Genomic DNA, 25,701 nt, shown 5'->3' on the forward strand with positions numbered 1-25,701 from the left:
ATTAATGAAACTATGAGGACATGGATGCTTCTGAGTCCATAGGAGATAGTATAGAAAACAAAGCATTTAGTGAGGGTTAGGAGACGATCATTCATGGATTCATTCATTCTGGAAGTACTCATTGGGCCAGACTTGGCACTTGGCACGAGGATCAGTGGTGAGCTAGATTAAAGTTTCTGCCCTCATAAAATCTCCAGACTGCTGAAGAAGACAGATCAGTACTTTAACACCCCCTGACAGATACCATGATCAAGATGCTAGAGAGTGTCATAAAACATAAAACTGGGAGAGATCCCTGACCCTGCCATGAATGTGGAGGGACATGAAGTTGAAGCTGAGACCTAGAAGACAAGTAGGAATTGGACAGAAGGAGAGGGTGGAGTGCAGGAAGAATGTTCTGGGAAGAACTTAAGAGGTGAGCATGCATGAGGCACTGGCAGAAGACAAAGTATGGTTTGGCTGCAGCAGGCAGTGTGAGAGGAGAATGGCCAGAGTCAAGAGTAGAGAGATAATCCGTGGACTGATGAATGGAAAAGATGTTATACACACACATACACACACACACACACACACACACACACACACACACACACAGAGGAATATTATTCAGCCATAAAAAGGAATTAAATCTTGGCATTTGTAATGACATGGATGGATCTAGAGAGTATAATGCTAAGTGAAATAAGTTAGTCAGAAAAGACAAATACCATATGATTTCACTTATATGAGGATTTTTTTAATTTATATTTTATTTTATTTTATTTTTTTCAATATATGAAGTTTATTGTCAAATTGGTTTCCATACAACACCCAGTGCTCATCCCAAAAGGTGCCCTCCTCAATACCCATCACCCACCCTCCCCTCCCTCCCACCCCCCATCAACCCTCAGTTTGTTCTCAGTTTTTAAGAGTCTCGTATGCTTTGGCTCTCTTCCACTCTAACCTCTTTTTTTTTTCCTCCCCCTCCCCCATGGGTTTCTGTTAAGTTTCTCAGGATCCTTATATGAGGAATTTAAGAAACAAAACAGACAAGCAAATGGAATAAAATAAGGGAGAGAGAAGGCAAGAAACAGACAAGTATAGAGAACAAACTGATGCTTACCAGAGGTTAGTATCATGGAAGGATGTGTTAAGTAGATGATGAGGATTAAGGAGTGCACTTGTCATGATGAGCACAGGGTGATGTGTGGATCTGTTGAATTACTATATTATATACCTAAAACTAATATGTATGTTAACTAACTGGAATTAAAATAAAAACTTAAACAAAAAGAGTAGATAGCTAAGAACTGAGTAAATCCCACAATGTAAGTCACATCTTCCTGTGCCTCAGTTTATTCCTCCACCAAACAGGCATAATAATGACCATCCAATGTTGTGGGTAGAGCCCAATGACATAGCAAATGCAAAAGTATTTTCCAAACTATATCCTAAAATCCCAGTTATAGAAAGACAAGAGGTTCTAATATGGTCCAATTTCACCTCTGGAGCATGGGTGAATTAGGGAGCTGTGTAATAGTGTTGGAACAAGCTACTGCTGGTTCACAAAATGCAATAATGCACATCTTATGTCATCCCAACTTCATATTCAGTAACGTCAGGTTGGTAGCCAAGGTAGGAGTATTTACACCATGAAAACTGGCAAACGCTGCAAATCAGAGCCTTTTGCTTGCTTTTGAGAGCTGGTTTACCAGCACACCACTCAGTGAAGGTGAAAGTAATGAAATGAATAAGAACCTGCCCAGCAATTACCAAGGAATGTCCATCCACAAAAAAAAAAAAAATAGTTTTGAAAGAGTGACTCTTTTCACACTTTCTGCTACCTGCAACAGGCCTACCCAACACCAGCCCTTAGGAAGGAGAACGGGAGAGCCACTCCTTCATGCCAACCCATTCCCAGACGTGACCAAGGAGTATCAGTGACACCCAGGTCACAGAAATGAGATTGGAGCCTCTCAGATCAACAGCTGCTGAGAGCTGCTTTCTTTGGCTCGTGTGGCCAACGATAAATTGGATTTCAATGTTCTGAATAGGCGGAAAAAGATATCTCCTTGCTCCCCTCTGCTCCCTTTCCTGGAGCTGCCAGCTGGTATTTCTTGTCACTCATCATGGTTGCTTGCAGTGGAGATTATACACTTGGTGAAGAGAACATGTGGGAAAGAAAGAGTCTTCAACAGTGGGAGGGTCTAAGGCAGGTATCTGCTGGAAAAACCGGGACATGGATATAGCTCAAAGCACATTTGAAACAATGGGACCTTTCTAAAGGGTGACCTAGAAAAATACTATATTTATCTGTGGATATCTGAGGCTAACACACTTGCACACTCCCAATCCTGGAGAAATAACTAGCTGAGCATGTTAGCAATTTACCTGAGTACCAGAGATGGCAAAAGACGAAGTTGGAATCAGTTCAAATGACATGGTGTAGCATATTATTTATTTGTTTGTTTGTTTCATTTATATATTCAACAAATACTTATTGGGCTTTCTGGGTGCTCTGAGAATGTAAACTCTCTGCCACAAAGGCAGAGAGTGCGCCTATCTTATATACTGTAGGGGTGTCCATACATTTCTGTTGGAGGAATGCATGGATGGCATCACTTTGCCAGTAGTCACGGGTATAGAGATGAACAAGCCATAGGCCCTGATGCTACAGAGTTCAATGTCTGGAGCACAGACAGACAAGGAAACCAGCAATTACACCACAGGGTGAAGAGTGCTGTGACAGGGGGACTGGCAGGGTTGCTGGGTGCAATGGCTCACGAGAAAAGGAGACCCAACTCAGCCTTGGGGGAGGAGACAGTGAAGGCTTTCTGAAGACAGAGATGCAATACCAAAGATTTTGGCACCTATCTGGATATGATTTTATGGGAAAAAAAGAAAATTGTTCCTGTAATTTGCAGTATCTCGTATTCCTAGGAGGACTACAGGCTCTATCTTAGAATGAAAAATGATTGCAAATAACTTCCAGAATACTTCTGTAGCTTAATCATCAGAGACATCTTTGATTTCTCAGGGACTTTCAGAAAGTTTTCCTAAATTCGGGATTTCTACTTAAATGACCCTGCGCCCAGTGCGAGAGATGACATGAAGGTCTCCAGTGTCACTCACTCCCAACATGGGGACCAGCTCCATAGGCAGGCAGGTACTTCTTCCCCCAGGTCATGTCTGTCCCAGTGGTATAAATGAGAGGAATGCTCTAAATTTTCATTTGACAGAGACAGACAAACTGCAGATTTGCAGAAGGTCCTTATGATGAAAATCTTGACTTCAAGGACAGCTGAACTGAAAGAAAAGACTTATAACCTCCCAGAGCTTGCTGTTTTCAACAGGGGTCATGTGGGCTTTTTTCTTTGGTATCACCAAATTAAAGGGCTAATAGGTATAAATACACATGCACACACACACACAACATGCAAGTCTTATGGGATTGAGATGAACTAAGAAGCAAACTGAAATCAAGATGTAACTTGTGACAGTAGAGGGCAAGCACAGCCATCTCAGTGTTTGTCTTCAAAGTCCTTTTCGCCGAGGGTCTGGGAGCACTCCCCATCACTTCATGCCTCACCACAACAGCCTATCCTGCTAGTGGCACCTTGACTTCACTGGCAAATCTAAGAAGGACCACGTACACGGATATAGAGAGAACAGTAGCAAAATAAATCACATTTTTTCCATGACTCACATGTCAACAGTTACCAACATTTTGCTCATTTGGTTTTGTCTCATACATCACCTTTATTTCTGGAATGTTTTAAAGATGTCCCTGGAGCTTTGACCATTCACCTTAGTATCCTACTGTGTTTAGAGTGAGAAGGAATAGTAAGAATTACTGTCTTTGCTTTGAAGTTGAGGAAACTGAGGCTCAGAGAGGTTCAGGGCGTCACTCACGGATACAAATTTGTAAGTTATGTATCACGTTCTAGGCGTTACCTCCAGCCCCCAACCATATTGCCTTGTCATGAGAAATGTCTGCTGTTTGCCTGGGTCATACTGTCCCTGGCCATTCCTCCTTCAGCTGCAGAAATCTTCACGTGGAGGTGGAAGAGAGAAAAGGCTTGGGGGAAGAAGCCAGTGTACATGTAACCAGAGCTTTTTACTATGTTTTCCTAAGCCAGGGAAGGTAGTGATGGTGGGACAGTCATTTGATTCATCTTTTCTCCCTGTGCATGTTGGATTTGGCTCAGACTCTCAGAGCATATGGAAAGAGACTCATTCACCACGTGCCACACCAATTGGAAAAGCTCACTCTGGAAATGAGGATAATGGAAGGGAGCAGAATCGCCTCCCAGGATGTGAGAAAACTAACCCCCACCCCCACCCCCACTGCCTTGTCTCTTACGCTCCCATGTACCTCTAGAGCCTCCTTACAGGTGCCTATGCCCTCCTAGAAGAAGAGATTACAATGGAAATGCTTTGATTCCCTGAATAATTCAGTGTTATCCCATTGAACAGCTCTGGGACCTGGCACCCAGCCCATTTCAAAAACAATCCCAAGCTATTTACTAAGAACCAGCTTATGTTAGGCGTCAGGGATATAGCTATGAACATGTCTGGGATTACCTCCTATGATAGGGGAATGAGATCACCCCAAAGCAATCTCAAAGAAATATTTGCAGGGAAAAACGAAAGCATGCTAAGGGTGACCCTAAAATGGGGCTAAGAATTGTGAATGGTTCTTTCTCTGTCCCCTGGCATAGACTCCTGCCTCTTGCACTTTTTCCTGCTCCAAGACCCTTGATAATCCAGAAAAGAGGCAGGAGGAACCAAGGGAAAGAAGCTTGGCATACTTGATTGATATTTGATTGATAGAAGAAGGCAGGAATGCCATGCCCACTGATTAAAAGTGGCAAGAGATAGATAACAAAGGAAACTGTCAAGCTGCAGTGTCCCAGCTCTCTACCTAGGACTGGAAGAGGAGAGGTCTGAGACAAAGGACTAAAGGAAGATGATATAAAGAGAAAGCTATATGACAAAAGTCACAGAAGAGAATGGACTTTTATTTATTATTTTTTTCAACGTTTATTTATTTTTGGGACAGAGAGAGACAGAGCATGAACGGGGGAGGGGCAGAGAGAGAGGGAGACACAGAATCGGAAGCAGGCTCCAGGCTCTGAGCCATCAGCCCAGAGCCTGACACAGGGCTCGAACTCCCGGACCACGAGATCGTGACCTGGCTGAAGTCGGACGCTTAACCGACTGCGCCACCCAGGCGCCCCGAGAATGGACTTTTAGATGGAAATACAGGGCCACTAAAAGGAACCTTCCTTACATTGGTTCCTTTCCCATCTCTCATCACCCTATTCTTTTCCTCCATAACACTTAAAATTGTAATTATATCTTTACTTATAAATTTAATCTTTGTTTCTACAACTAGACAATACCTGGCATAGTTGTCCCTCAAAAATCCATTTACTGAAAGACTGAATGACTGACAAGTAGGACTGGAAAAGTCAGGCCAGAAGATGTAACAACAAGCTTATCACTCCTCTCTCCTCCTTTGGGCAAAAAATCCTTATTTATTGAACACTTACTATTTGCCAAGCATCCTACAAGTACTCTATGTGATTTATTTCATTAGTCCTCCCAGCAAACCCATGAGGAAGTGTATTCATAGGTCCCCAAGACCCCCCTCAGATTCAGTGATTCACTAGAAGGCCTCACAGAACTCAGCAAGCTGTTACAGTCACAGTTAACAGTTTATGGCAGTGATAGAATACAGATTAAAGTCCGAATCAAAAACAAAAAACAAAAAAACACACACAGAGGGTACAGTCCAGAAAGGACCAGTCACAAACTTGCGGTTGTCCTCTCCCCGAAGAGTTGCACAGACAACACATAACTTCACTCAGCGACAATGCATGACAGCACCCGTGAAGTAGTGCCAACCAGGGAAGCTCACCCAAGACTTGACGTCTGGGGTTTTTATTAGAAGCCAGTCAGGTAGGCATGACCGACCTCCTGTGTGGGTGACTTTAGTCTCCAGCTTCTCCAGAGGTCAAGGTTCTACCAGCACATGGCTCCAGGCTCCCACCATAAATCACATTATTAGTTTAGACTCTCTGGTGTGACCCGAGGCCTCCAGTGTACAAAGTCTCTCTTAAACAGTCAGGATATTCCTAGGGCTTAGAGGCTATCTCCCACGTCAGCTGCCAAACGTTTCTCTGGAACAGGCAGGGTTTGAATAACCTAGACTTGCTGTGTACTGCACACGGAGGTATGGTATTAGTCCTAATTTGTGGATGATCTAAACCAAGGATCATGAAGGCTAAGTGATTTGGTCAAAGTAACAAAAGCCACAATGCAAACAGACATCCTACTTGAATGTAACATCTATGTTCTGTTGTGCCCTCGTGTCTCCCTTAAAGAAGTAAAGTTCTCTATGAAGAAAAGTAACTCACAAAGAGTATCTCATAAGCCTGGCCTCAAATATGAATGCCCAGATTCAGGGATTTCCACTTAGGAAGAGCATAATACTGTGAACCTTCTGGTGATCTCAAGTCCCCAACTAGCAGATGGTCTTGATCCTATTGGGCACTGGCATGTTCTCCCTTCTCACCAGAGGAGACAAAACGTGTGCACAAGGGCCAACCAGCACTTTCTAACATACACTCCAATGCCCAAAATCTGCTCCAAAAGGATGATCATGGTGAGGGAGGGAGGTAGGGTGGTCCAACTGGCTAAGCAGCAACTAGGAAGTTAAGATCCAGGACAGTCAGTTGACTCTTTTCTCACCAGTAGAATAAAATCACATTTATCTTACCCAGCATTCCCACGGCCTGTTCTGCTAATCCGGCAGAGTGGTCCAGATGCAAATGCAAAATCACATTAGCAGATAAAGCTTCTGAGAAGCCAGTCAGCAAAGAAATCTATGTGACTTTGTTTAACTCAGTGTTTCCTGAACTTGAGTAGAGAACGCTTTTTCGAGCATGTGTAGGACCAAATTGTTAAAATTCAGGACAATTTGGAAAATATGGCCCAAATTCTCTTTTTTTTTTGTTTCCCAGCTTATGCCAATAAACCTACTTTCAAATTGTTATTATCAGTCATATTGATTCACCTGGCACATACCCATTTCTTCCAGGAATGACAATTTCTGGATATTTCTTGATTAGTTCACAAATTCATTCATTCTTCAAGCATTTGTCAAATACCTGCTTGTCTCCAGGTCTCAGAGACAGAGATACAGACGTGCTTTACACATACATTCTGAACTCTTCAGCAGAGAATTCGTAGCCTAGTGAATAATAACTTGAGCCAAAGGCCAGGATGGTTTTTCTTGGCTCCACTCACCAGTGATGGGCAATCTCATAACCAGCTCAGGAAGGTAAGCACTTAGCTCCGCATGTTGATTTTGGCCCCACCTGATTCCAGGAATAGAGAGAAGCAGGCCAAGCCCTTTCTAAACCAGTGGGGAGTGTCACCAGTGCACAGTGAAGAGCTCAGTACATAGTAGCAGATGGAGTTCTCATCCCAACTCGGCCTTTTCCTTTGTACTGTGGTGATTCTGTTGCACTTGGGCTCCTTTTCTCTGACCCTGTTACCAGTCCACATGACTCCTTCCGTATTTTCAAATTGGAAATAAGCTCAGAGCTCACTGGCAACGAGACTTCCTGCTGTTTCTGGATTCTACTATTTGGCTATTTCATTGTTATGCAGTCTTATTGTTTCTGGGTTTTTAATATGTCCTAGTCCAGACTTGTACAGTGTCAGGTGTCAGAAAGTAACTCCCAAGTAGTTTAAGTAATAAAACATTGCAGATAAGTAAGTTGATCTTATTTAACTAAGTATCCTTCAAGCACAGCTGGACCTAGGCATTCAAATTTTATTGTCAAGTTTCTTGTCTGTCTAGTTCTCTTATCTATCCATATCTCTATTTCTGCTGCCTCCTGTGTCTTCATTCAGGAAGATGTGTCTTTTGGTCGGGAAATATCACCACTAGTACTCCAAGGCTTACCTCTTCAAGGCACATGATTCAAGAGAGCATCTATATATCAAACCTCTGAGAAGATTCTAGTTGGCCCTGTTTGTGGCAGATGACTGCTCTGTACAAAGCACTATGCTAGGGGGATTTGGGGTCCCTGGCTGGCCTGGGCCACATAGCCCTGTGTGTGTGAGATGACCAGAGTGAATGCTATGCCATTCAGAAGATGAGAGCAAACAGGTGGTTCCTCAAAGAAGGAATGCTTGCCATAATTTTATTACTAACATTCATTACTACAACATACTTTTTTTAAAATATAATTTATCACCAAGTAGCTAACATGCAGTGTATATGGTGTGCTCTTGCCTTCAGAAGTAGATTCCCGTGATTCATCACTCCCATACAACACCCAGTGCTCATCCGGACAAGTTCCCTCCTCCTTTTACTGCTAATGTCTCTGCATGACCGTGTTTCCGTGTTTCCTTGTTTCTTGGTTTCATGTATTATTCCTCCATCAAAAGCATGGCCCTCATGGCTCTCAGACCCTACAATGGTGACAAATGAATAGACAAATTACGGGACCATAGAAGTCTTGAGCCTTTTGAATCTCAGAGAAGGAAAGCTTCGGGGGTACATGCGAGCTTCCGTTGGATCATCTGGCTTTCTGAAAATCACCAGGAAAAAGGGTTTGGTAATGGCTTGGCTTTGAGACCTCCACACCCACTTTATCCCCATTCCCCTCCCACCCACACCTGTAGAGACAGAAAACAATTGTGGGTGATAAAACCTATTACCAACAATGTGACGGGTGATAGCTGATGTGGAACGCAGAGTCATTTTCCCCTGAGAGAACAGTTGAGAACCGGATAGAATCAACCAGCTGAGTCTCTTCAGGTGCTTAACTTTTATGTGAGGGCTCTGGAGTTCAATAATTCATGCTAATGCAGCCAGCAGCCAGCAAATTGCATTCACACTCTATTCAGATTTTGATTATAAAACAGAGACCCAAATGAGTTTTATGATGGAAAAACATACTTGGTGACTTCAGCTGGATGAAAGAGAATGAGGATGATAGAAACACCAGGCCTTGAGGTCAAAAGAGCCTAAGTCAGTCTTGGGGCTGCCACACGTTAGCTGTGTGACCTTGCGCGATAACACTGAATGTCTCAGAACTTCTGTTTCTTCATCAGTACAATGGGGTGACACCACCGACTTCATAGGATTTGAGATGATGTAAATGACAATACATGAAGAGTGCAGTAAAGCGGTAATGTGAGACAAATTTCTGTGGCCTGCCAGTACCACAATAAACGTTAATTTCCTTCCTTTCTTCAGATTCTCTCCCTCTCTCTGCACCCACCCGCCCCACCGACCTTTTTTCAGCAGGAAGTCCATAGTTCCTATAAGTATGAATGTAGAACTGAGAATGCCAGGGGAGGTTGAAGAGTAAGAAGATGTTAAGAATGGACTGACAGTTCACTCCCACAAAGATGAAGGTGGTCAGGCAACTAGAACTATCTCAGGGTTTCAACGTACATACATCTTCAAAAAGATGTAAGCACTCTGTGCAATTTCAGTTTTAATATACTTGCTTAGTAGTCATTAAAATATGTAGCCACTTGCACTGGAGTATCTTCCAGAAAAGAAAGAAAAAAGGCAGCTTAGCCATTTACAAAGCCTACATCAAAACTCCATTGCTCCCGTTTTAGTTAGAATAAGATGTAACTCAGACCAGGGCATCAAACTTGGATGCTGGGGAGCTTGATGACAAAGTAGCTACTTGAATCGCACTCCAAGAGATTCTGGTCAAATAGATCAGGGATGTGGTCCAGGAGTCTGATACAGGTGAACCACAAACTTCATTTTGAAAAACACCGGCTTGGGCTCTTCGGGACAGACAAACTCGACCTCAGATCCTGAACCCACCACTTCCTACCTTCACGAACTTGGGCAACTTTGTAACTTCTGATACACGGGAGTCTAATCACAGGTTGGCATGAGATTAAATAAGATATATTGAGATATATTGTGGAGTACCGAGCACAACTCCTGGCCCGTAGGAAGGAGCACTCAATAAATGTTAATTATTGACACTATCATGATTATGCAAAGTCAAAGAAAAGGGCTTCGGTTCTTTCTTTTCCTAATTTTTTTCATTCTTCCTCCCTTTTCTTTTACGAATCCATACTAACTGTGCATTAAGCAAGACGGAAGTTTATTTAGCTTCCAGACGAAAATCTGGAAGTGAAAGTAGTTCAAGACTTGTGTGACAGCTCTGCAACCCAGACTACTTCCTTCCCTCTTTCAGTGTGACCCTCATCCTCACTGTTCAAGATGGCAGCTGGAACTCCAGCAGTCATGTCTGCATTCCACATGGCAAAGTGGAGGAAAGGAAAGAGAAAATCAATCTCTCTCAGTAACGACACTTCCTAAAATTCGCTTATATCCCATTGGCCAAAACTTAGCTGTCCAGAGAGGCTGGCAAATGTGATCGGCGTTCCAGGTGGCCATGTACCCCCCAAAATGTGATTTATTTTACAGTGGAAAATTGGGAGAAAAAATATGGAGGGACAACTGTTGTTCCCTGCTATACCCAGCCTGGGGAGTCTAACAGATTCAAATCATTCTTCAGAAATCCTCTGCTCTCATTCTGCTTCCACCTGCTTATTTCTCAGATAAGAAACTTCTCCAAAGAGGTAGTTGCATAATCTGTAGATCCTACTCAGCTTGGCTTATTTTCTTCCTAAATTGCGTTCATACCACTTTTCATTCCCCAGTTTCATTCATTTTATTTTTACTATCCAATTTTTTTTCAATTTTCTTTTTTACATAATCTCCATACCCAACATGGGGCTCAAACTCACAACCCAGAGATCAAGAGCCAAATGGTCTATTGTCTAAGCTAGCCAGGCACCCCTCTACTATTCAATTTTAATAGACAATACAATTATTTCATTGTAGAATAGTTAGAAAGCATGGCTAAGCACTTAGGAAAACAATTTTTTAATTTTCAAAAATATCACTGCTTAGAAATAATCACTCTTAAAATGCTGGTCTGGCTATCCAGCATTTTCTCAAGGTAAAAATATACGTATGTGTTTACAAGGAAAGCCTAGTTTTCATTTATAATGAAAACATAACTGTTTTTAACCTCTTCTATTAAATTTAGTATATATCAGGAGTAATTCTCATATAGATTCTCTCATCAATTTTAATGACTGCAGGGTTTTCCACTGTGTGGGTGTATCATAATTTATTCAACCAGTTCCGTTTATAATCTCCATAACGCTGTGCTAAACCTCCTAGCCCACGCATCTTTGCTCACGTGTCCCCAAGTTTCCCGAGGATGAGCTGTGTTCCTGTGGTTTTCTTTTTCCCTAGGCTCCCTTTACTGTATCCAGGGACCAGCAGAAAAGCACTTCTCTATCATCCCGTCAGCAAGGGACTATTCTTGTCTCTACCCCTAAACTGCTTGAAATTCCTTTTCAAGTAACATTGCGGTCTCGGAAGGTTCTTGGAGAACTGGAACTCTGCCTGCTTACACCCCCTTATGAGTAGCAAGACCACCCCCCGAGAAAGGGGACTATGTCACCCCACTGCTGAGGAAAGCACAAAGTAAAATACAATGCAAGTGACCCTGAAGGGCTATTAAACATAAGTTATTAGAACCTTTAGTTTGCCAAAATGACTCCAAGCAAGACGAGAGTGAGGCCATTTCTCTGTGTAGAAACCAGTTTCAATTAGAAAAAAATGCACTTCACTAAAATAATTATTTGGATAGACAACTAATTTGACAGTTCTTTAGCTGATTTTTTTAAAGTGCTGACTGATCTCTGACTAAATGTTTCTTTGTCTCAATGCTCCCTAATGATGCAAGCCCTCACAAGGTTTACACTTTCTAGACAAGGCTGAGGACAAATCATGCTGCAATCACTCTCATATAGCACTTTGTCTCTCTTTTTTAAAGCTTGGTTTTAGTAATTTCCACACCCAACATAGGGCTCAGACTCACAACCCTGAGATCAAGAATCTCATGTTTCTGGGGCACTTGGATAGCTCAGTAGGTTAAGCGTCTGACTTTGGCTCAGGTCATGATCTCACGGCTTGTGGGTTCAAGGCCCGCAAAGGTCTCTGTGCTGACAGCTCGGAGCCTGCAGCCTGCTTGGGATTCTGTGTCTCCCTCTCTCTCTGCCCCTCCCCTGCTCACACTCTATCTCTCTCTCTTTCAAAAATAAATATGTAAAAAAAAAAAAAATCTCATGCTTCTCCAAATGAGCCAGCCAGATGCCCTTCATACAGCACTTTGTATTTTCAGGGACTTCTCACCTCAGTTGTCTCCCCGTCAACACTGAGGAGTAGGTAGAACTGATATTATTAACCTTTCCCTACAGACGATGATTATAAAAGATGCCATTTAGGGACGCCTAGGTGGCTCAGTCAGTTGAGCGTCTGACTTGAGCTCAGGTCATGATCTCATGGTTCTTGAGTTTGAGCCCCACATCGAGCTGTGCGCTGACAGATCAGAGCCTGGAGCCTGCTTCGGGTTCTATGTCTCGCTCTCTCTGCCCCTCCCCCACTCACGCTGTCTCTGACTCTCAAAAATAAAGAAATGTAATAAAAAAATTTATAAGAGATGCCATTTATGGAGTATGTACTATGTATCAAGCGATATGCTAAATGCATTGTGAATATTATGTAGTCCTCACAACTGACCTGATAAAGCACATATTCTATTATTATCCCATTTTATAAATGGATAGATTTATGAATGATTAAATGACTTGATCATGGTCACATGACAGGAAAGAGGTCAAGCCACAATTCCAAATCAATATTCAGGCCCCAGAAAGAGTCACTGACTCACTCAAGTTCACAGAGTTGTGGCCAAAATCCTGTTCCCTGCAGAGGGATTAAGAACAGGGCCTCTAAAATCAGATAGTCTGAGTTCAGACCCACTATCTGCCTTTTCCCAGCTGTGTCCCCTTAGGCAAGGTACTAACCCACTCTGTGCCTCAGGTGCCCTACTTAGATATGGACTAATAAGAATGTCTATCTCAAAGGTTAAAGAAGATGATCTACATCCAGCACTTAGCACATAGGGAGTACTCAGTAATCAGTTAATAATGCTATACATACTTCTGTCCCTCCAATCTGTAAGCTAAGTACGTATTTCACTGGTCTGTGCCACTGCAGGTGCCAAGAGCAAAGGCCTTATGCAACTACAGAGGGCAGAATCCCGGTGACCTGAGGTTTAATAAGGGAGATGTCATCCTTCTGCGGAGACAGCTGGATGAGAACTGGTACCAGGGGGAGATCAATGGAATCAGTGGGATCTTCCCAGCCAGCTCCGTGGAAGTCATCAAGCAGCTGCCCCAGCCACCCCCACTCTGCCGGGCCCTCTACAATTTTGACCTACGAGACAAAGACAAGAGTGAGAGCCAGGACTGCCTGAGCTTCCTCAAGGTACAATTCTAGGCAGCCGTGGAGGTCACCAGCGACCACACAGATACTGTGCCACAACCTGGAGTTTTTAACACTTGCTAATTTTTAAAACATATATATTTTACACAGAAATGTATATATGTGTGTGTGTGTGCATATGTATGTAAAGTATGTGTGTGTTCAAAACTAAATGGAAGTTGCCAGAGAAATCTACTAAAGAGTTTGGTGCAAATCCTTAAACCTTTTCTATTGCAAGTACAAAAATAGGTATGCACACATTCATTCATTCATTCATTCATTCTCGTCACTCTTGAACACCTCTTTGCAGGCCCTGGAGATGCAGCCTGAACAAGTCCCAGTCTCTGTCCATAGGCAGAATAGTGGGACAGACAGATATGTGGACAACAGTTTACAAATACATTTTGACAGTGTGCTGTGCAAAACTACAAATCTTACCTCTTTACCCTTTTATCTAAGGACATTCTTGCTGACCAAGTTCTGAGCATCTAATTCTACTCTTTACAACATTCTATTTTATTTTATAGTAAACACTGTATTCAAAACATTCCAAACACATACAATAACATAATTATACATTTATATATAACTAACCTCTTACAAGTTGTATTTTCCAAGCACATTAATTAAGATTTTTTTCTGCCTTTTTTTTAATCAAAAAATTCTTCACATGTGCAAGTAACAACACTTCTACTAAAGTCTAGACTACTTTAATTCTCTGTATTCGGTATTTATGATTCCTTAAACAGTCAAATTCTCTCACAGAAGCCAAAGTTGAGTGATTTTCACTCTTCGCTGTTTACGAGAAGTACATCAATACTAGAAGTGGCACTGGTATAGCAGCTCAGGAAAGGTCTTTTCTTTTGCCAAACATTTTTATTCCACCACTACCAGAAATGAGATTTGCTGCAGATTGCCTCAGTCTCGATAACCTCACTGTACCCCATATTTTGAAATACTGATCATTGTTACCTTGGCACCTCAGAGTGAGTCCTCTTTTTTTAAGTGTATTTATTTATTTTGTGAGAGAGAGGGAGACAGAGTATGCGCACACGCGCAGGAGAGGGCAGAGAGAGACAATCCCAGTCAGCGTGCCAGCCCAGTGAGGGCTTGATTCCATGACCCATGAGACCAAGACCTGAGCCAAAATCAAGAGTCCGACACTCAACACTGAGCCCCCTCAGCATGAGCCCCTTAAGGAAGGCCATTCTGTAGCCCAAACTGCAAAGTCTGTGTTTCAATCACACTTAGAGGAAGGGGAGTTCAATCCCACAGACATTTATTGAGTATTTACTTTGGGCCAGGCATTAAACGCCGAGCCCTGGGGACACTGCTGGAAGAAGGCAGAGGCAAGAAGCGTCATCTTCCTTTTTTGCCCCTTTGTGGGACTTTGCAAACTGGGACACTTACTCCACCTGCTTGTTCATTCATTGAGCTCATCCATGTGCCAAGCTGCCTGCTGGATTAAAGTGATGAATCATTGTTCCTACCTTCAGAGAGCTGACAGACTAGTGGAAAGAACAAATATGGGAATGGAAAATTATGATAAAGGAACCAGAAGAGAAGATTTGATCCATTCTGGAAGCTATGAAAGGCTTAGGCTACACTAGGAAATTTCATGGTCTTCCTAAACTCAGCATGTCCAAATTAAACCAAAAATCTTCCCTCCCAAAGCTGCTCTTTTCCTAGTGTTTTTCTATCTCAGTAAATTGTACAATTTACTCACACAGTGACTTATTCATGCATGCACACATTCATTTAGAAATTTATTGAATGACTACTAAATGGGAACCACTGTATTGGGTGCTAGGGACACAGAAAGGAACAGAACAGACACAGGCCCTGAACACATGGAGTTTATAGTCTGAAGGGGTAGACAGGCATTAAAGAAATCATAACCTATAAATGGATAATTGTAAATTGTGATAGGGGCAGAGAAAGGTAAGAAAAGGTATAATACAGTAATGAACTTAGATTCTGATTCATCTAAATTGCTGAGGGGCATGGATCAGAAGGCCAGAGCAATCAGTGGATGGATATTCAGATTTGGATTGATGAACATGTATGGATATGGAAAGGTGTTCCTGATATGGTATACAGTGAAAAGTATGTCTTACATGACTCCTTTTGTATGAAATATAAGGAGAGGCAGAATGAGTGTATATGCTAGGAGTCAGAATAGTGCTTACTTCTTGCTAGGCAATGGGAAAGGGCACAAAGGAGCCTTGTGGGTGCTGGAAACGGTCTATATCTCTTGATCTGGATGGGGGTTTCGTGCGTATAGTTAGTGTTAACATTCATCAAGCTTTACATCTAAACTTTATGAACTTTATTGTATATATGTATGTATGTTTTCATCAAAGTTTTTAAAAATCAACATATATTTATGTATACTTGGGTATGTTTTATCCTCAGAGAGAAGACTCTGGCTGGGAAATATGCTAATCAGGATGTTAACAATGAGTGTATATATACTGTGGTAGAATTCTCTGTTTTGCATACTATATTTTCAGATGTTTCTACAAATCTTCATATAACCTTTTTTAAATGTTTATTTATTTATCTTGGAGAGGGGAGGGGCAGAGAGAGAAGGAGAGAGAGAATCCCAAGCAGCATCTGTGCTGTCAGCACAGAGCCCAATGCTTGGCTCGATCCCACAAACCATGAGATCGTGACCTGAGTCAAAATCAAGAGTTGGATGCTTAACCAACTGAACCACCCAGGTACCCCTATAACCTTTTATAATAGGAAAACTTTGAATAAAAAGCCACCTCACATTTGATACATTAAAAATTGAATAGGTTCTGAAAATTCTTCAAAATTAGAATGAAATTTATTCTTCCTTTTGCTAAGCTAAAGATCTCCCTGTGGCTCCCATATTGATTTCTCCATCTGATTAATATAAATGAAAGCTCAGAATCTGCTGGTGAATGAAAATTAGAAACATTTCCAAATTTTCTATTGGATTCCACTGGTCCTCCAAATTATTTCTACTCCTCCTGTGGTCTTGGTGGCCCAATCCTTATGCCCTTTATGGAAGAAGATTTTACAAATAAATTATGAAAGAGTTACGTTTCTTGTACCTTACACCATCTGGGATTCCAAACTGCTCTCCACTAAAAGCTTTCACCACCTGAAAACTGAGAGCAAATGCTGACCATGAGACTTTCTCTCTTTCAGGACGATATCATCACCGTGATCAGCCGAGTGGATGAGAACTGGGCAGAAGGCAAGTTAGGAGATAAAGTCGGCATCTTCCCAATCTTGTTTGTAGAGGTAAGTGAGTATCAAGTCTACATCTGATTCACGCCCACTCAGAAGAATGTATGTGCCACCGGGATGCCTGAGAGAAATTCCTTTTTGATATGAGGCTTATTTCAGAAGTAACTAAAGTCTCCAAGGAAAAGATTCCAGAAGATAACATTCAGTTCTGGCAAGTGTGTGGTGAAATGGACCTTTTTATTCTGATGGGAGTGTAAATAGTGCAGTGTCTCATACCCAAACTCAAAGAAACCCATGTCAATAACACTAAAAACATACATCTCCTCTGATTCAGCAGTTGCATCAATCTGACAGTTTATTGTAAAGAAATATTCAAACAAGTACACAAAGATATATGTGTTCACCATGGCGTTGTGTGTAATGGTGAAAAGCCAGAAGTAATCTAAACATCCGACAATAAGGATTTTGGTTTTTTAAATTATGGTGAGGAAAAAATATATATACCCATTAAACATAATGTTAAAGAAAATTCAGTATTTTTGAGTATTTGGTATATTATGAAAGACGTTTATGATTTGTTATTAAGTAAAGTTTAATGGGCATAGAGTTTCAGATTTAGAAGGTGAAGAAGTCCTAGAGATCTGTTTCACAACAATATGAACATACTCAACACTGCTGAATTGTACACTTTACAATAGTTGTTGCGGTAAATTTTCTGTTACATGTTTTTTGCCACAATTAACAAATGGAGCTATATTAAACTAGCTTCATAAATATGTGTGTATATAAATGGACAGGGGGTGGAACAATATGTACAAAACTGTTAACGGTGGTGATCACCAGATAGTGAGATTCTAGATAATTTTCATTTTCTTCCGCTGCCCTGTATTTTGTAAATCTTCTGAAATAAGCATATATTACTTCTGGAGGTTTTTTAAGCTCCCTTAAAAAAGAAGAGCACATACTAGACCCTATCTGCCTATTTCTCAAGTATAATACTATAACCTGGAGTTCCCAACCTCTCTAGCCTTGAGCCTCACCCTAGCTTGAGGCAGGTCATTACAAATTTAGGAGAGGCTTCATTGTTTAACTGCATTAATTGGATGCTTACCAGGCACAAAGCATTAAAAGTGAGCACAGGGGAGCTATGAAAGAAGGAAAAGGCATGTTTTCCACCCTCTAGGAAGGCAGGGTGAAAATAGAATGGGGCAGAGTTGGAGAAAAAGGGCCAGTTCTTTCATTCATAAGAGCCAAAGCAGGTTCTAAGCTTTCAAGGTTCTCTATAGCTCTTCTAACTTGATGCTGAAGGGATGAAAAATGGAAGGGAAGGATAGAGGAAGGGTCCAGAGAGTCTGGTCATCTTACCATCTCTAGTCAACAGTATTCTCATTACCAGTCCTTTTATCTTGCTGAGGCCCCTTTCAGGCACACACACCCAATTCTCTCTACCTGTTCAAATTTCACTCATTTTACAAGGATCAGCTAGAAACCTGCTTTCTCCATAAAATTTCTAACCACTAGTTGAACACTCAGTTGTCTCTTTCTTCTCCAAACACCTGAGGGGTGTATTGCTTATTCCTCACAGGCTAGCCTGACACAGAAAGGCTCTTTGTGAAAAAAAAAAAAAAATAGCTTAAAAAGTGAATGAAGAGAAAAAAATTAGAAAACAAACCATTCAGGATAAAGAAATTGTGGTTTATATACACAATGGAGTACTACGTGGCAATGAGAAAGAATGAAATCTTTTGTAGCAACGTGGATGGAACTGGAGAGTGTTATGCTAAGTGAAGTAAGCCATACAGAGAAAGACAGATACCATATGTGTTCACTCTTATGTGGATCCTGAGGAACTTAACAGGAACCCATGGAGGAGGGGAAGAAAAAAAAAAAGAGGTTAGAGTGGGAGAGAGCCAAAGCATAAGAGACTCTTAAAAACTGAAAAACTGAGGGTTGATGGGGGGTGGGAGGGAGGGGAGGGTGGGTGATGGTATTGAGGAGAGCACCTTTTGGGATGAGTACTGGGTGTTGTATGGAAACCAATTTGACAATAAATTTCATATATTAAAAAAAAAAGAAAAGAAAACAAACCATTCAGTGTGACCCTGTCCTGTAAACATATATTCAATCATTCAACTAATGTTTCACTGAGTACCTGCTAAGTCAGGTCCTATGCTAAGTTCTAAAGATACAAAGAGATAATGGGTTCCTACTTGCAAGGACTATAAAGTCAGACATTAATCAAGTAATTTTTAAGTGTGATGAATGATGCAAAGAATGAAAGGGAGGGAAATAAATGGGGGGAGGAGGGAACAATGTGCAACTGACCTGGGAAGGAGGTCAGCGAATACCTTGTATGCCAAGATCACCCAGATGGATAGGAGTTATGTAGGTAAGGACGGAGAGAAGAGTGTTTTAGGGAGTGGAGGTAACATATACCAAAGTCTGACAGGTTGAGGAAGTGTAGTGTATCCACAGGACCGAAAGAATACTAGAGCTGGAGCTTAGAAAGTAAGATAGTAACCTGACACACCAGGGAAGTGAGTGGGAGACAGGTCACTGAGGGCTTTATAAATCATCCTGTATTCGTCAGGATGAACTAGGTTATGCTATGGTAATAAATAGCCCCAAACTGCCAGTGACTTAGCAAGGAAAAACTTACTTCTCACCCACATTACATGTTTGGCACAGAACAGTGAGAAGCTGTGCTCACATAGTCACTCTAGAAACCCACACTGAGGCTGGGCCACCTTGTAGTTGCCATCTGGAGCACATGGACTTCCCCAGTCTTCATAGCAGGGGAGGAGTAAGGAGGATTGAGTTGTGTATCAGCAAATGCCTCAGCTCAAAACTGACACTTGTCACTCCACTCATGGCCCGTGGGCCTGAACCAGTCCCCTAGCCCCACCAGTCTTCAAGGCAGCTGAGAAGTACAGGGGAGCACGAGGAACATCTGATAAGTATGGTGGTCTGTGCCACATGGTAAGAAGTTTGGGCTTGATCCAGAAGTCAGTAGACACCACTGGAAGATTCTAAGGGACAGAGTAACTCCATCAGACCTGGGTTTCTTTTTGTTGTTGTTGTATATTTATTTTTGAGAAAGACTGGGGTACGGGCAGACAGAGAGAGAGACACAGAATCCAAAGCAGGCTCCAGGCTCTGAGCTGTCAACACACAGCCCGACACAGGGCTCGAACTCACAGACCTCCAGACCATGACTTGAGCCAAAGTCAGATGCTTAACCCACTGAGCCACCCAGGTGCCCCCAGACTTGGATTTCTTAAAGTCTGCTCTTCTGGCTATACTAAGAAGAATAATTTGAGGAGGAGAGAGGAAAAAGCAGGAAGACCAGTTAGGAGGCTGGCTCATGGCTCCGTTGGAAGATGACTGTGGCTTAGACCGGGATATTGGAAACAAGTAGACAGATTCAAACACCATTTAGGAGGTAGATCCACAGGGCTTGGAGGTTGACAAAAGTGAGGAACAGGGGAGAGGGAGTGGTCAAGAATGCATGCCCCACTTTCTGCTTTATGTGCCTAGGTTAGTGGTGGAGCTGCTACCAAAGAGGGACAATTACAGTGATGGGGAGACAGTGGTTAAATTTCCAAGGACAGAGATCAGCTACAATCAATACCAAATTGGATACATAGGAGGGGCTTACATTTTTGCATTTTAGAGCTTGCGTGGTCCCCTGCATAATTTCAAGAAGCTTCTCCATAGCTCTGGGGGGAAAAAAGCACCATTGATTTTATTACCCATTTTTGGTACTCTTTTTTCGAAAATTTCTACATTTAATGATTATTCATTTGGACACTCTCCCCACCCCTTCACCTCTAAAATTAGTGATTACGAGAACCCTCAAGATTATCATCAAACTAGCCATTGCTTCGTTTGTTCTCCTAATTGCTAGGAGGGGAAAAAGATAATCAAGTGGTTGCTCTAATCTGGAAACCTGATTTTCAAAAATTACTTGAAATCTAAATTGAGCTTTTTAAAACAGTACTTAAATTTTGACTCCAGTCATTTCATTAAGACTAGCACTTGCTAAGAACTCTTTAAACAAGTTTTGAATTATCAGTGCCATGCAAAGCAACTGAAAAGAAGGAAAGCTTTCTGGTAAGAGTGGCATGGGTTGTTTTTTTTTTTTCTTTTTTGCATAAACAGGATTTTTCTTGTTAATGCATCACTTGATTTATTGAATTACACCTGAATAAAAAGGTGGTAAAACAAATGCTGAGCTTATACCCATTCTTGTCAGGACTTCTCCAGTGAGGCCTGCCTGGGTTATGTGAACCTTGCTCAGCCCAATGAACCTCAAGGATATTGTTTCAAACGAGTGGGTACAAATTTAAGAGATGTGCAGTCTTTCCCCAACCGAGCTATTAATCACGTTGGCAGAACACAGGCAGACCAAGAGTCACACAAAGCCCTTTGTCAATGTTGCTGATGAAAACACTGAAGGTGTTGCTCACCAGGGGAAAAAGAACAATTAGGAAGCAGGAAAAAAAAATTAATTGATTTCATTCTAGCTGTGAATGACCATAAAGAACTTTACTCATTCAACTCAAAGAGTGTATGTTGCCCTCTTACTAAATCAACAATGGAGGGATAGGTGCTCTGGGGAATGTAGACATTGTCCCGAGCGCACACTGCCATCAGAGCTTGCCGACACAACTTCTGTAACTTCCTAGGTAGTCTCCCTACTTCTATGCTGGTACGCTGGTACTTCTGAACAAAAAAAAAAAAAAGTCTAAACTTTTATGTATTTGTTTTTATTTGCATATGGCAAAATTTACTCTTTTCGGGTCCACTTCTATACATTTTGGTAAATGCATCCAGTATACCCACACGACCATCAAGATATAGAATAGTTCCAGGGTGCCTGGGTGGTTCAGTCGGTTAAGCGTCTGACTTCAGCTCAGGTCATGGTCTCACAGTTCGTGAGTTGAGCCCCGAATTGGGCTGTCTGCTGTCACTGCGGAACCTGCTTCGGATCCTCTCTGTCTCTCTCTGCACCCCACCTCTCTCAAAAATAAATAAACATTAAAAAAAATATCTAGAATAGTTCCAACATCCCCAAAAAGTGCAACAACATGCTGACTCTTTGTAGTCAGCCCCTTCCTGATTCCCAATAGCAGGCACTGATCTGGTTTCTGCTCCTATAGTTTTCCTTTTCCTGAATGTCATAGCAATGGAATCCTGCAAAATGTAGCCTTGGAGTCTGGCGTCTTTCACTTAGCACAAAGCATTGGAGATTCATCCATGTAGTTAGGTATATCAGCAGCTCTTCCCTTTTTATTGCTAAGCCGCATTCCACTGCATGGATGTGCCGGAGTCTGTCCGTGCACCAGGTGAAAGACAATGCGTTGTTTCTAGTTGTCGGCAGCTACGAGTGAAGCTGCCATAAACATTTGCATACCGATTTTTGAGCAGGCATAAGTTTTCCTGTCTCTTCAGTAATTACCTAGGAGTGAGATGGCTAGGTCAGATGCCAAGTGTGGGTTTAGCTTTGTAAGAAACTGCCAAAGCAAAGCATGAGCTTTTAAAAGCAGAAATCAGATTGTGTCACTCCTAATCCTGCCAAAGGCTTCCTTTACACTTAGAATAAACTTGAGCCTCCCAGGACCTTTGTGACCCCGCCCCTGCCTGTCTCTGTGGTCTCTTTACCACCTGCTCCTCACTCCATTCCAGCTTCTGTTTCTTGCTTTTCTCAGACTGTTTTTCCCCCTCCTTAGGATCTTTTTACTTGATTATAATCCCTCTGCCTGGCATGTTCTTACCCCCATCTTCACACAGCTGGTTCCTTCTTGTCATCTGTGTCTCGGTTAAATGCCACCTTCTCAGGGGGACTTCCTTGACCCACCCACCCCCATCTAAAGTAGGCGCCTCTCCCAACTTGTCTGTATCACGTCAAAGCACTTACTTCTGTCTGATATTTTCTTGTTTGGTTGTCTGTTTGCTGGTTGTGCCATTTATAAGTCACCCCTTCGGGCCACAGCCCTTTTATCTTTAAAGTGGGCATAATAGGGGCACCTAGGTGGCTCAGTCAGTTAAGCATCTGACTTTGGCCATGCTCATGATTTCATGGTCTGTGAGTTCAAGCTCTGCGTCGGGCTCTGTGCTGATAGCTCAGAGCCTGGAGCCTGCCTCAGATTCTGTGTCTTCCTCTATCTCTGCCCCTCCCCAACTTGTACTCTGTCTCTCTGTCTCTGTCTCTCAAAGATAAACACACATACATACATACATACATACATACATACATAAGATGGACATAATAGGGGCACCTAGGTGGCTCATTAAGTGTCCAACTTCAGCTCAGATCATGATCTCACAGCTTGTATGTTCGAGCCCCCCATCAGCCTCTGAGTGGGCTCTGTGCTGGCAGCTCGGAGCCTGGAGCCTGCTTCAGATTCTGTGTCTCCATTTCTCTCTCTGCCCCTCCCCCACTCACGCTCTGTCTCTCTCTCCTTCAAAAATAAATATTTTTTAAAAATTTTTAAATAAATAAAATAAACTGGACATAGTAATGCCCCTTCCCCTACTCAATGATTCTTTTTCACAGTATTACAAGCTTTGTGAGGTAGAAATTGTATCTTCTTTAAAAACTTTTTATCTTGGGGGACGCCTGGGGTGGCTCAGTCAGTTGAACATCTGACTTAGGCTCAGGTCGTGATCTCATGGTTTGTGAGTTTAAGCCCACATGGGGCTGGCTGCTGTCAGCACAGAGCCCACTTTGGATCCTCTGTCCCTTTCTCTCTCTGCCCCTCCCCTCCCCTTCTCTTTCCTTCTCTCTCAAAAATGAATAAACATTTAAAAATAAAATAAAATTTTCTATCTTGGCTATGTTAATCATCTGCATATTGTCATTAAAACGTTCTTAAATGGGCAAATTCCCTTTTATCTTTATAGTTGAATCTGTAAAGTAGAATGAGACACGTGGCTTTGGAGGACAACTCTGTCCATGTATTCCAGCCTTCCAAAGGAACTGAACCCAAAATATAACACAGCTGGTGGCTGTGCTAGACCTAGCTGGTACTAGATTGTCAGAGCTGGTTTTTATATTTTCAGGAATTTTGCTAGCTAGTTGTTAAACCATTGGTAGGTATTTGCACCGTAGAAATTGGGAAACTCTACAAATCAGGGCTTGCACTTTTGTTTTTTCTTTTCTTTTCTTTTCTTTTCTTTCTCCATACACCAGCATATTAGAGACTAAGAGGCATGGAACAAGAGAGAAATGTGAGGAGTTAAAAGTGTTTAAAGAAAGTAGTAAAAGTAGCATAAAGATTCAAAGTCCCAAATACATTTACATTATGGTTCAAATGCTTATAAGATGAGAAAACCTGACCAAGTCCATCCATGTGTGATTCCACAAGCACTCACTGAGCATCCGCTGTGGGACAGGGCCGAGACGAACATGTATGAGCTCGCTGCCATCAGGTAGCTAACAGTCCAGTGGGGACTGATTGCAGTGTGTTGTGTAAAGTGCCATGGTGGAAAAGGATAGAAGCTGCAGCCCACGCAGTGGCATTCAGGAGTGGCTGAAGGAGGAAAAGGGGAGGGTGTGCCTGGGAGAAATGGGTAAAGGAAGAGTGCTCCCGATCAGGGAAGAGTATCATGACGTATTTTTAACCCCTGGAGACCTCAGTGAGGAAGGAGAGCAATATCTATTTTGCAAGAGACTTGTCGGAATTTCTTGATGCAGCCAAGTAGCTGGGACATATCGATAAAAGGAGGAAGCTGACCAAAGAGTGATGGCTGAGGTGGCGGCATCCGAACCCGCTTCAGACTAGCCTGGGTAGGACTTAGCTGCTCACACCAGATCAGGAAGACTAACCTCTCATGGACCTTCTGTGTTTTCAGCCCAACCTCACTGCAAGACACCTCCTAGAGAAGAACAAAGGCCGTCAATCGGTCCGCACAAAGAACCTGTCTCTGGTACCCTCATCCTCCCGAGGCAAAGCAGCCAACACGCCCACCCTCCGCAGGGGCCCTGGGTCCAGGAGGAAAGGGCCCGGGCAGTTCTCCATCACAACAGCTTTGAACACTCTCAACAGGATGGTCCATTCTCCCTCGGGGCGCCATATGGTGGAGATCAGCACCCCAGTGCTCATCAGCTCCAGCAACCCCTCTGTGATCACCCAGCACACGGAAAAAGGAGATATTCCTCCCAGCTCTGTGGGGCAGGTAGGAAACAAACCCCTGGGATAAGGGCACCTTGGAGTCAGGCAGGTGATGCACACACACCATGTCATAAACAGTATTGGATATTTAGTACCTGCTGAGCATCCATAATGCACTAATAACAACTAATGTGTATATTATATGTCAGAGCTGTAGACACATGATTCCATGTCATCCTTGAACCAGCCTCTTGAGTTAGGTACTATTATTGTTCTCCCCATTTTATAGATAAGAAAACTGAGGCCAAGAGGAGTTAAACAACTTGCGAGATCTTCACAGACACTGTGTTTTCCCATGCTGAAAGCCATGACATAGTTCCCATCCCATAAAGAACTTCTCTCCCAGGAGACAATAGCACCCATTTTCTAGAGAGAGTTTTGGCATCATGATTAGAGATTCACTGTTCCATTCTATCCTCTGACAATGTCTTAGGCATCATGTGGAAAGGAAGGAAAAGAGGGAACGAGAAATTGTGGGTTACTGGGTGTTTTCAGGACTGGCTACATAATTTGCAGGGCCCAGTGGAACGTGAAAATGCAGGCCCCTTGCTCAAAAATGACTAAGAATTTCAAGGGGCCCCTGGGTGGCTCAGTTGGTTGAGGGTCCAACTTCGGCTCAGGTCATGGTCTTTCTGTTCGAGAGTTCAAGCCCCACATCAGGCTCTGTGCTAACAAACAGCTCGGAGCCTGGAGCCTGCTTCAGATTCTGTATCTCTCTCTCTCTCTCTCCCCCTCCCCTGCTCATGCTCTGCCTCTCTCTGTCTCTCAAAAATAAATAAATGTTAAAAAAAAATTTTTTAAGAATTTTGATACATCAACAGCAGAGCATTAAACCGAGTGAAGAGCCCTTCTCAATACAGAGCCCCATGTGACTATATGTGTCACATGGACACACACACACACACACACACACACACA

The 25,701-nt window shown here is 42.4% G+C and overlaps 1 protein-coding gene across 10 annotated transcripts in view; it reads left to right on the plus strand.

Annotated features, from left to right (window-relative positions):
* SH3RF2 (SH3 domain containing ring finger 2) overlaps nt 1-25,701 on the plus strand; it is a 126,477-nt gene that overhangs the window by 40,290 nt on the left and 60,486 nt on the right. For 7 of the 10 annotated variants that reach the window (XM_043590111.1, XM_043590129.1, XM_043590157.1 and 4 more), the window contains exons 3-5: nt 13,118-13,387; nt 16,565-16,660; nt 24,464-24,787. In XM_043590111.1, coding sequence (XP_043446046.1) covers nt 13,118-13,387; nt 16,565-16,660; nt 24,464-24,787 — 690 coding nt within the window. The remainder of the gene's footprint in view (nt 1-13,117; nt 13,388-16,564; nt 16,661-24,463; nt 24,788-25,701) is intronic. The other 3 variants (XM_043590184.1, XM_043590166.1, XM_043590175.1) reach the window with 1 other exon arrangement.

The sequence above is a fragment of the Prionailurus bengalensis genome, chromosome A1 (assembly GCF_016509475.1).
Source record: "Prionailurus bengalensis isolate Pbe53 chromosome A1, Fcat_Pben_1.1_paternal_pri, whole genome shotgun sequence".
Taxonomy (NCBI): domain Eukaryota; kingdom Metazoa; phylum Chordata; class Mammalia; order Carnivora; family Felidae; genus Prionailurus; species Prionailurus bengalensis.